This window comes from Oreochromis niloticus, linkage group LG13, assembly GCF_001858045.2.
Source record: "Oreochromis niloticus isolate F11D_XX linkage group LG13, O_niloticus_UMD_NMBU, whole genome shotgun sequence".
In the NCBI taxonomy this organism is placed as follows: Eukaryota; Metazoa; Chordata; class Actinopteri; order Cichliformes; family Cichlidae; genus Oreochromis; species Oreochromis niloticus.
Window position 1 is genome coordinate 26,028,369 of NC_031978.2, and position 12,759 is coordinate 26,041,127.

At 44.4% G+C, this 12,759-nt stretch overlaps 1 protein-coding gene across 1 annotated transcript; it reads left to right on the forward strand.

Moving 5' to 3' along the window:
• Positions 1–288: 288 nt before the first annotated feature.
• cdc42ep3 (CDC42 effector protein (Rho GTPase binding) 3) lies at positions 289–6,931 on the forward strand. The gene is made up of 2 exons (XM_005473797.4): positions 289–987; positions 5,092–6,931. Exon 2 carries the CDS (start codon positions 5,316–5,318, stop codon positions 6,387–6,389), a length of 1,074 nt encoding a protein of 357 aa, XP_005473854.1. The 5' UTR covers positions 289–987; positions 5,092–5,315; the 3' UTR covers positions 6,390–6,931.
• Positions 6,932–12,759: the final 5,828 nt, after the last annotated feature.

A 12,759-nucleotide genomic window follows, 5' to 3' on the forward strand; every position in this document is an offset into this window, starting at 1 on the left:
CACTGCCTCACACTGCCTCATGTCTCTGTCTATGCACATTTAAAACCTTTGTAGGGAAAAAGAGCCGTCCTTGTGCTTCCTGTAAGTCTGACTGTAAATGTACCCTGCACGTGCTGCAGTGTTGCAGCACTCTGCAGTAATTAGTTCAGTCACACGGCGTTGCCTCAGCCTGCTGCAATTTTTTTTTCAAAATGTCTATGCACAACATAACAAAAAATTAAAAAAGGCACTGGAGTGCAGGCTTTCAGCTTGAGAGAAAAAATTGGAGAGTATGGGTGTGCACATGTGATAGACAGATAAGGATAGAGAGGCTCTGGAGACAGCCAGCGTGAATCCAATCTACGTGTCTGCCGGCTATGTTAACAGAGGAGTTCTTATCAGATATGGAGAGACAGAAAAGCAGTGAGGGGAACGCACACTCCCAGCGTATATCACGGAGGACTAATTTAGAAAGGAGACAGCCAGACATCCCCTAAGGAATTTGCTCTTCTCCACGCAGTGCTAATTTTTTTGGGACTGCGAGACCAGAGCTTGTGCTCGCTCAGCGCCGCAACTCCACCAAGATACAGGAAGCAAGGATGATCCTCAAACACCGCAGAGCAGCCTAAAAAATCCCAGCTCGGGGGAGGAGAGAGGACAGACATGCACAGGTGCTGCTAGAGGGAGAGAGACAGAGAGAGGAGAGAGAGAGAGAGGAAGAAGCAGTGGGAGTCAGGGGAGGAGACTTGACTTGTTTCAGTGAGAAATCGGAGAGCAATTCCAAAACAGCTGTCCGGCAGACGTCCCAGTCGACAGAAGTGCAGCCTCGAGGCAGAGACATTAGGGCAGTGTCAACAAGCCACAGGAGCAGCACAGCAGCACAGCAGCCGCTGAGCTCTCTCACACACACACACATACAAGCACGCATATCAACCAGGAGCTGCAGCTTTCAGGAGAATCCCAGCAACACCAAGGAGACTCCAGATCTCCCCCGACAAAACATCTGAGGTGAGTGACAGAAGGAACTTGTTTCATTTCTCACTCTCTTGCTGTACTGTAATCTGAATTGGAGAACAGTAATAGGATTTTTCTTTCCTCCTACTGTCATGTAAGTGAGTCTTTTTGGGTCTGAGTGAGTATCTGGAGCAGAGTGAGATATTGCTTGGTAACAGTAAAAGCGTGCATGGTAAGTTAAGCATTTGTCTGGCATACATGTAACACAAGAGCTGAACTGTTCGGCGCAACATGATACCCTTGCCGCTTTCCAAGAGAGACATTTTTAGTCCGACTACACGCTTAAGGCATGTTCCTGTGAAACGCAGAGCTGGCTTAGCCCTCATCCGTCTAGGGACGCAGATTCTTGAGAAGGTTTTTATGGTTATATTGAGGAGAAAGGGAAAACTCTTCTTTGCCAGTATGTGTTTCTTTTCTCTTCATGTTTCATACTTTTCCTGCTCATCTCTGCCAAGGATAACTCTAGCAAGTGTTGGCCATGCTTGCGGGTGGCACAAGGGGAGTGAAAAAGAGGGGCAGAGCAAATACTCCACCCTGCTATTCAGCCGATTCCCAGCACCACCACCAGTCCCCTCGAAAGTAAGGCCTTTGCCTATAATTGAGGGTGTTTTTTTGGTGTGTTTTTTTTTTATGTAACAAAGAGTTCAGGCTATTCTGTAAGGCTACCATTACCCTCTGTGGTATGTCCATTGCTTTTTATAACAGCCCCAAAGTGAGGGTCTTTCTGCTATTCAAAGACGTAACAGAAGTCAAGGCCATGGTTAGATGTCAGAGGAGTATGTGGAGACTTCAAACTTCCATGATGTTGCTTTGTAGAGGCAGTGGGAGGAACTGTGACCAGCTACAACTGCTAATAGCATGCTATTTATTTTTCAGCAGCACTGATGATATGCCAGCACGGTAATCCCATCACTGGAGGGATATTTTTGGGGATGCCAAGTTTCTATTTTAGAAACAGGTGAAGTCATATACCAGTCATATTTTAAGCAGCTGCACCCGCTTAGTTTTAGAGCACCGGTGAACCCTAAAGTGTCATCAAACTGTAGCATTTATTTAGGCCACAGTAAAGTTACACAGCCTCTCTAAATATACTGGCCCAGTTATACTGCACGCGACTTTTAGATGTCCAGAAATAACCAGACAAATCACGAGCCGTTAGTTTAATTACCAGATGCCAACCCCATATTTATCTGCCCTCACACTCAGACTTTCATCACCTCGCTCCTTCTGCTGCCCCCTTGTTTGTATCTAAGCCTCCGCGCTTGAACTGATGAGGCAAAGCTCTAATCTTAAAGAGGCTGGAGTGGCTCCAGATCACTTCATGCCCAGACAGATAGCTGTTGCTGACCCAATGACACAGTCGTTTTATCCAGCAGCTGAATGACCGGCTGCTGGGGCAAGCTATTCTGAAAGGAAGGTGGCATCGTAGCCTCACTTCCTGGGCAGTGGAAATGCTCCGGTCGGCATTCTGCAGCAGTGGCGCCAGAAGGTTGTCAGACCTCTCAGCACATGCTTGCCTTGCAGCCTGTTTTTGGAGTAGCTCCAAAATGAGGGTGCAAATCTAGACTTGGCTGTGAGATACACTAGAATATACCTGCTCAACTATTAACAGCCTGCAGAGACACAAATGGATTCATTAGGTTAGGAGGCCATGAGGGTCCATCCTGGAACACCCTGAGGAGCTGCAATTGATTGATTACCACTAGGGCCAACACAAGCTTAGCCTACCATTGCTATGATTCCCCACATACACACAAATCAATAGTAAATTAGTCAATTTCTCATTAAGTTAACGTCCATACAGAGTTTCCACAGGCATGCACAGGCAACCAATACTTGAAAGACCAACATGAGGACATTGTTTTCCTCATACTTTGCTGGTGGCCTTTGAAATTCCAATCATATTTGCCGTATAAGCCAACTGAGCCACCAGCAGGATGACTGATGTGAAGGTCAGACCTTCAGGCTTTCACCGTACCAGCTGACTTCTTACAGGCCACAAGTGTTGACCTTGGCTAGAATGTAAAGCAGATGTCTCCTTGTGAGAGTTGCAAGTGTTGATCTGCTCTGTGGCTAGACCATTTCTGTCCATACTATTGATTTCGGCCGACATCATCATCTGCTGTAATGCACGGGCTGTCCAGAGAATAGCACAGCCAGGCATTTGGAATAATTTAATCAGAACTGTGCGATAATCAATAAGGATGTATGAGAGGAAGTTTTTCATCCAGGAGTGCAGCTGTGACCTCCTACTCTTGGGAAGAGCAGTAAAAAAAAATGTATAACAGATATGGATGTGCTGTGCACTTGGAGTGCACAGGAAGCCTTTTGGCTTGGTGCTCTATTTGTTCTGCTTCCTACCCGAGCCCAGTTTCCCACTGCAGTGAGCATCAGCTGTCAAGGTCAGAAAGAACAGAGGAGAGATGCTTTAAAAAAAACTGGAAAAAAGAGAAAAGGAAGAAAACAAGATACAGTATGAGAAATGCCTGAGCTAAACAAGTACAGGATTTTGCCATGCTCCCCCTACACTGACACCCCCATTAAATACTGCGGCACATCCTCTACTCCCTCCCCTCTCGTCCTTCCCTTTCTCCCCCTCACTATTAGCAAACAAACACGCTCTTTGCACACATGGCATGCATTCAAAAATGCTATCTCAGGCACCTCGCGCAAACACTCACTCTCACACCGGCACTCAAATAAGACAAGAACCCTCAGAGAGCAGAGCTGCCATTTAACACACTCACACATGTCATAGCTATGTATAGCTCACCAGTGTTTTGCGAATGATGATAGATATATTTGTCTCGCAATTACAGCTTCTACAGTGAGAAGATTTCATCTTGTACTCCAAATCTTGTACACTTTAATAAAGATGTAGTGGAAAGATTTTGATGCCGCACCAGTTCAGCAAAACAGGTTGGAGACACAGGAAGTCATGGTCAAAACGGGTGATTTCCAGGCTGCAGTTTGGATTCAAATTCACAGCAAGTGTCTGTCTCTCTGGCTGCATGCTGATTTGCCTCCTGAATAAACACAGCCTACTTAAAGTGGCTCTGATAAGGCTGTTGCAGGGTGTCTGTATGCGTCGGTTGCAGCAGGAATGTGGATGTTTTGTCAGTGAGACGTTTCTTTTTTTTCTCTCTCTCTCTTTTTTTAGTGGGGGTGGACTTGACCGCCCAGGCACTTTTGTGCAGCGGTGCTCTCTGTCAGACAGTCACTGCTGACAGACCTCTCATAAGTAAATATGTCTATAAATGGGCAAGCTCTCTTCTCACTGGTGCTCCCTCCCACCCCCTCATCACCCACGCACCCTTCCTTTATACTCCTTTCCCTTTCTCTTTGGTTCCTGCATCATTTCAAATGTTCTTTTTACACCAAACTACACAATAGGCAACGTGGTGATATTCTCGAGACGGCGGCATGCAATCAGGCACTTTGTAACCAATCCAAAATCTCTTTAATATTTTCTACTCAGTCTGATGTACTGCAACCTAGCTGCTATCTCCCACTTATTAATCAGAGCCAACCCCCTGGCTCATCAAAGCCAAATCAATTCACCATCTTCTTTCTTAACATCCACTTACAGTGTAATCCCTCGCTCTCTCCCTCATTCACACAATCCCCCCTAAGCCCCTTCATCGCCCCCCACTCCCTCTTCTGGGTCTCCACCTTCTCCTATCACTCTGTGCGTGTCTGAGCAGTAGCTCGCTCCTAAAAACAGACCGTCCGGCTCTTATCCTTCTAAAGCCTTCCTTTGCCTCTTCTCTCTCAATCTGCGGTCCAGCTGTTCCACATTAGCACGTCCAGATCTGCGGAGGCCAAAGCTGGCTCACGTGTGGAAATAGAGGAGTAAAAAAGCCTCGAGACCCAGCCCTCCTCGTCTTTGTGCTAGCTTGCTAGATGCAAAGTGCGGATGAGGATCTTATTTTCTTGTAGTATTCAGTATTAGAGTTTATTTCTGGGACCAGTGTTGACTTCTTTTTCTCGAGTAGAGGTTTTGTATCAGCTGCAGTTCCCATCAAACAACTTCCTTTCATTGCTGAGTTCAAGTTTTAGAGAAATGCTGACACATTCTGCTTTTGTCTCTGATTTCAGGAAAGCGCCCATTCGACCTTTCTATATTGCTGAACATCACCAGCCCTGCTTGCAAAGCCAGTTGCTGATCAATGCTGCGATCATTTTTGGAGTCCTGTGCGGAGGTGTGCAACTGAGAATGTAACTTGAGCTTCTCCCCTGGGGGAACTGCAACATCAAGAACTTATAGAGGACTTCCAACTGTTCTAACCTGCATATCTGAGATTTCCTCTTTAGAGACAGCCATGCCAGCGAAGGCACCTATATATCTTAAACCCACCAATAATAAGAAGGGAAAAAAGTGTCGCCTGAGAGATATTTTGTCACCTGATATGATCAGTCCACCTCTCGGGGATTTTCGCCACACCATCCACATTGGCAAGGGCGGGGAAAGAGATGCCTTCGGAGACATGTCCTTCCTCCAGGGACAGTATGAGCTCCTACCAGGAAAAAGAGACGTCCACCCGCAATACAGCGTCCAGAGCGAGTTTCTGCGAGCGAACAGCACAGGCGACGCTTCCTTCGTCGAGACTCCCTCACCAGTACTCAAGAACGCAATCTCCCTCCCAGCTATCGGTGGCTGCCAGGCCCTAACCCTTCCAGTGATCTCTTCTGCCGTGTTCTCCATGCAACCAGAGCCATTGGAGGACATCATGGGACCGGCACCTTCCACGAAATCTGACACAGCTGAAGATGTAGAGATCCTGCAGATGGATGCTCTGTTGCGCTCCATGAACATCTTCAACAATGAGCCCTCATCACCCTCCACAGATTTCCAGTCAAAGCCTGACGTGCTGTTGGATCTGCTTGAGAACACAGATAAGTCCCCTTCTAAGGAGGTTGCCAAAGCTAACAAAATAAACAAGAGTGAAAGCAGATTTGACAATCCATCATCCTATTATATCAACGGTCACAGCAACAGCATCTGTAAAGCTAATGGAAGCTTGAACAGCAACACAAGCAGCTTTGACAGCTTGAGCGGGAAAGGAGACTTCCAGGGCAAGAGCTATGATGGGAGCGGGAGTCTCATCGGCAACGGTAACTGCAACGGTTACGGACACTTTAACGATGACATTACAATTGGTTTTAAGCAGGAGCTTTCCAAGTACAATGGAGAGTGGGTGGACAGAGACAGTGGGGTGGAAGATGGCCGCATTTGTGATTTCGAGTTTGAGTTTACCAAACAGAAGAGCACATCGCAGGATTCCCTAGCCCAGATCACAGGGTCATTCCTCTCCCTCGAACTCGATCTGGGCCCATCCATCCTGGACGATGTGCTCAACATAATGGATAAACCTGCAGCAAAGAGCAGGCCTTGAGCTGCACTGTGTCCCCAAGAGGAGAATGGGAATTATTAAAATATAGCCATGAGGAGAGAAAGACTCATAAAGCAATCAAAATGGTGTCTGGATATATCATTGAGATGAAAACCAGCTACAATAGACAAAGCTGCTTATGTTTTTATTGTCAAAACATTTAAGTATTCTTAAATTCTAGCTTCTATGGAGTGTTGAGTCTTCTTTGTTTTGTTTGCCATGCCAGTAGCATGTTTAAGATGCATGTGCTTTTTGAGTTACAGCTAAAACAGCAATCTGTCTTTGATTTTAAATGACTGTAACAATGCTACATGATAGATTGACGCTCTTATGTTGAAAATATGACAGCTTTTAGGTCCTTTTTTTACACTCAGTCTCGATTCTCACACTCTCTAAGAACATACTGCATTTTGTGACTTCAAGTTTGTTTAACAAAGCACGGTTTTGTTTGTCACATAACTCATTTGCCACATTTCAAACAACCAAACACTATGCATATTTGTGTTTTTAAATCTTTAACACAAATAAATTCATTTTCCCCGTAATCTGGCTATCGTTTCTTACAGGGAATGTGTGCAACACCAGGAATAAGAGTCCCAAGATGATTAGATAAGGTAGATTTCATGACGTACTGGCAAAACCTTTTGTATCAAAAAGAAGAAAAAAACAATTCTAGAAAAATTATATTTCTCATGACATAGTGAGCAAAGACAGCTATGCCCATAAAACAAACAACAATTAAATATGGACTAATTAGAAACCACATGCGGTGCAATTAGATTCAGCATCATTAGGCAAAATTATATGAACCTTTATAATTATGACACAAAACACTGAGCTCAGAGGAGTATACATTTACTGGGGCCTTCTATAAATATATAGTTTTATTTTATTACAAGGTAGTTCATCCCCATTGAGCAATCCCTTACTGTAAATTGAAGTTACCGGGTAAATTAAAGACAGGCAGGGTTGCCTCACAGCAAGGAGGTCCAGAGTTCAAATACAGGCCTTTTATTTGTGGAGTATCCACTTCCACAACCCAAAGACATGGATGGGTTTAGGTTAATTGGTGATTCAGAATTGGTCATAGATGTGAACGTGAGTATGGATGGTTGCAACAGGCTGGCGACCTGTCCGGGTATGTGACACATTATAACAGAAAAGAACAGCTGTAATGTGAGTAGATCTGTTGTAGTACAGCTTCTTACGTCTTCTTTATCTTAAAATAAAGGTCAACTGATAAATCAAGCCTGAAAATCCAAGAAAGAAACAGGCAGGCTGACTGAACCGAATGGATCTCTCGTCTTGCCTCTTCCATTCCTTACATTCTCCCTCCCTGCCCCGCTGTGGGAGCACTGGTGGGCTTTCATCTGCCCAGCCAGGCGCCTGCTCCATTTGTTTGCACGAGGATGGGACAGGCAGAGGAGGGGGTCTTTGAAATTCTTTGCATTCCAGTCAAAGAGCACAAGTGTCCAGGACTAGACATAAATCAGCTGTTCCGAGTAAAAGGGGGGGGGCTGACATCTAGAGCCACACTGTCTATCAGCCAGAGTGTACAGAGAGAGACGAGGCTGTAAAATACAATCTTACAACCTTCAGGCAAACCTTGAGCCAGCAGTGTTGAAGCAACAGCCTTAAAGAACAGGACATCAGTGATTACCTCTACATGCAATTACCCATCGGCACTGGCCCCCACAGTTGATTTGCTGCCCCTACAGGTCCTTGAGTGTAGACAAACAGGTCTAAGTCATAACAAGACCCTATGGAGAGCAGGTTTCCCCCAACACCCACATATCCCTGTGCCATAATATTTTAGAGAAAACCAAGTCCACCTCAATTTGGTTTGTGTTAGCTCGCTAATTCCATATGCAAATAATTATCTGGCTCCAATTCTGCTTCTGTCATTTACTGAGGCAATGTGGCAAACCGTTCAGAATCCATCAAAGGCCTCAGAATGTCCACAAACAACCGCGACCGGCTCAGCCGAGGCATCCGAAGCCGCTGTGAAACCAGATGTTGTAGGAGACATGAGCATTTCCCCACGCAAGAAAAACCCATGCCATGGCAGATACCCCAACCACTGGAAAATCCCAACGTTAGTGCTGAAGGATTTGCGTATACTTAGCTGGAGTGCACAACCTCTGAGGATGAGTAATGAAAACCTTAGCTGTCAAGGTAATTGCTATGCTCGTGTCTTCACTGGTCCAACGCTAACTTGATGACAGCCTTCATTTTGACAGGTGTGGACCCCAAGCAGGCTGTTTTTACAAAACAACTTGTAACCACAGCCCTTCAGTATGCTTTGTAACATATTAGACATATTTCCACACACATTCCAAAGTTCTCTCATAAAAAAATGCCAGGAAATACCAGCATTTGATGAAATCCAACACAAATACTCAACATATGTTACACTCTGAACACTGTTTATTGCTGAGAGTTCAGCTCCCTACACGAGATGAACATTTCTTTAGCTCACCACCTGGGGCTCTGCCTTTAAAGTTAGACAGGCTTTGTGTCATGTGAGATTGATTTTTTTGTCATTTCAGCGCCTGAATAATAGTTACTGCATTTCAAGTATACAACTAGATCAGGAGTCTCTTGTGTCTTGTTTCTGGGCTTGAGAGTTCTCCTGGGGCCTGAGGGCAGATGAGAAAAAAGCAGGGAGGGAAGGTGGAAGTAGTCCTGGTGGACTGTTTCTCATTACCACAAGGCCAAGGTGGAGGGTGGACCTGAAGAAACCTCAACTCCAACTGCCTCTGATATTCTGTGATAACACCACACAGATGCTACGCAGCAGCACAATCAGGCAGCTCATTGTGCGACACCCACAGATGTAGTACAATATTCCACTTGTTTCGCTAGCAAGCCACTGCTTAGCATATCTTGATATCGTGTTTTTGTTTCAGTTAGTCAGACTCTCTCTTGGGGTTGATTCACAGCAATGTTCATTTTGTAAAACCTCTGTACAAACATTTTTGTTCAGGCGAAACAGTGTTACAGGGAACGGAGGAGCAAATTAGCGATGTTTGCCGAGATAGGGAGGGCACGGGTGTAGCCACCTGCTGCCTTGTAATTTCCTCAACCACTTGGTGTCTCGACAAAAACAGAAACAGCTCTTGTAGAACGGTACACCACACAAGAAAGAAAAACAGGGCATATTCAGGAAATATACTTTGAATTGAGTCTGCTGGGGCAAACATCGTCATATAAAAAGCAAGCAAAGCTTTTTTCCTCCAAACACCTGGCCTTACATTGCGTTTCTCCACAGCAATCCCGGGGATCTGACTTCTTAGTTTCCCGGGCTAAGGTGAAGCTGTCATTTCCTAGATGAACAGGCTTTGGCCCAGAGGCCACCAGTGCCAAAGAAAGCACAGCTAGGACCAAGCAAAATTTTCCACCCTACCTCTATAACAGAGCTGTATAATGCACACACTGTCTTCTGAACATAGAGGTGTCCCTCATAGTCGGACTTGAGCTGCGTTCAGGCAGATGAGAGCGGAAAGTTAAATAAGATGTTTCCCTGTTCACGGTCCCTGGGGACATATGAGATGCAAGCGTCAGGATAAAGCTTCTTATGTCTTCACCTGCTGTAAATGTCCTACAGCAGAGCCCAAACTCAAACAAAGTACTTTTCATGCAGCCCAGAGTCTGGGCAGGATAAAATATCTGAGTTATGAGCACAGCTTCTCACAGAGATATTATTGTTAAATATTTCTTTTGCTTGCTGGAGAGATATGATTCAATGTTGATGCATACTGTACATGTTCCAAAGCTGACTGCCATGATAATCGGGGCCTCGGTTATAGAAGTTTCTTGGGAACATTTACTTTGGGATGCTGAGCATAGCGCTTGGACTCAAGTGTTCTGTAGATCTGCTGATTTAGCAGCGTAGTGCCGCAGCTCCCTTCCAAAAGACAACAGGAGAGAGCAGAGAAAGCTTATTCTTGCGGCTGAATAAAATGAGCTTGAACAGGAGTTGATGCAGTGCAGATATGAGCGAGCTCACATGCAGTTTGGTCTGGCAGGCAGCGGATACCTCAGGTTCACGGCACTGTTGACTATTGTTTGGCTGACGGTAACCATAGAGAGTTGAGTTTGTATCTTTAGCACGTGAGGGCTGAGCTGAAAGGAGGGCAGAAAGAGGAGGACAGTTAAACAGAACAGTGTCACCTCACAGGCACCAGAATGCCTCTTTGACAAACCCCAGGCAGGTTTGATTATGGTGCCAGGAGTGTACGACTCATTCATCTGCATCTTTTTTCTTCAGCGTGTAGTTACAGTAGAAGCCTTCACAGGTGTCTTAATAGGACCGAGACCAAAACATACCAAGACTCACAACTGTCCAAATAACTTCAATCTGAGTTTTCATCTTTCAATATAGATATAGATATATAGAAATGTAAGCTATCTTATTGACTTTTTACAGTTAGTGCTGACAAAGGTAAGGCCTGATTTAAATTCTTACTTTGAAAGAAGTAACACAAGCTCCCAATCACGACACACTCCACACAAATGACACTTCCCTACTCGTGCCTCTCTATGAATGTGTTAGTTGTGTTCTATTTGTGTAGTCTTGATAAGGGTACAGTGGTAACTTTAGCATCTTCACACCTCAAATTCTGAATATTTTGAATGAATATTTTTAAAAGCTGTATATGAGGGGGTTGTTTGCTAGATGAGACTTAGTGGTGACTTTGTGTTCTAAATTTTAAAGCCTGCAATGCATTCCTCTTCTCTTTAGACACAACACAACAAGCATTAATCTGCAAGGGTCACCATCCATTGTCTTTGCTTAATTACTGCATGGATACTCCAAGATATCTTCTTCATCCATCCATCCATTTATCCTTTTTCAGAGTCGCCAGGCAGGCTGGGGCCTATCCCAGCTGTCTTAAGGCAAGAGGTAGGGTACAGCCTGGACAGGTCGGCAGTCTGTCGCATAGACAAAGACAACCATTCCCACTTAGATTCACTTCCACATTCATACCTATGGGCAATTTAGAGTTTCCAATTCTCACCGGGTACTCTGGCTTCCTCCCACAATCCAAAGACATGCAGATAGGTTAACTGGAAATTCTAAACAAACACGGGGAGAACATGCCAACTCCACACAGAGAGACCTTGGCCTGATGGTGGAATTTAACGCAAGACTATCTTGCTGTGAGGCACCAGTGCTAGCCACCGTGCTACTTTACAAAAGTAGTCTTCTTCTATTTTATAAAAGATATCTTCTACTTTACAAAAAGTCTGTGCTAACCCTACAGTACAAAGTCTCTGAGTTATTCATTTTTATTCATATTTATTCCTGTCTTGGGAGACAGAGAAGGAAACTGAGCCCAGACAGCAATGCATGTTGTCTTCTAAGGCTGCAAGGAAGTGAAACCAAATACAGCAAGTCTTTCTATTTTTTCTCTTTCTTTATGGCATGTCCCTCAACCCAGGGCAGCAACGGCCCATAAGTGTGTTTTTCTGGGTCAGCGATCTATATTCACACATAGGTGGTATTTATATATTTGCTCTTTAATGCATATCATCCAAACAGCCCTCTGAAAAGTCCTTCAGTGTCGTGTAGATGGAAGGTTGTGGGAGGGGAATGGGCTTAGAGTTATCTCCCCTTATAGATGTCAATGACATCACTTACCATCTTTTCCTATGGCAAGTCAACAACATCTGTCAGCCAAATAAGACGACTGCCCCAAGTCACCATCTAGGATCCGATAATCGTGGCCTGGGAGTGGTGTTTACTGGGGAATACATAGCACTCCTAAGAATAGTTTGGAAGGTGTTTACAAGTTAGCAATTCACTTTACAGTTTGGTAATAAGTGTGCAATATCATGCCTATAAATGGTTAGTTTGAGGGGCTGCACGCTGGCTAAATTTTGATCACACTGCCACTAACCTACAAATAAATTTTCGGCATAAGATAGCGTTTTTGGTTTACCGCACTAGAAAAGGACAGCTTTAAATTTTCCTGTATTTAAACTGGCTAACTGCTATCAATTGACCAACATAATACTAGCTAGCTACTTCAAAAAGTTAGGCTAACATGAGCTCAATTGCATACATTGCTAATGTGGTGCCCAACTAATGATTCAGTCTTAGTTTGTAGACAAATTTGACCTGTTTAGAACTTTTTTAGACAGGTAAGTGCATACTTATGTATGTTCTCAGGCTTCAAGATAGTAGCTGATGAATCGAGTATGCTCGATGGTAAAATCTCTCCAGCTGCCTGGTTAGCATGTTAAAGTCACTGCAATTGCAGAAATGCTAATTGGTTTACAAGCTAGTAAACATGAATCTGGTAAAAAAAATTTACAGCTCCAATTTATTTTACAATAAAATACTGTAATTACACCCATCACTACACCA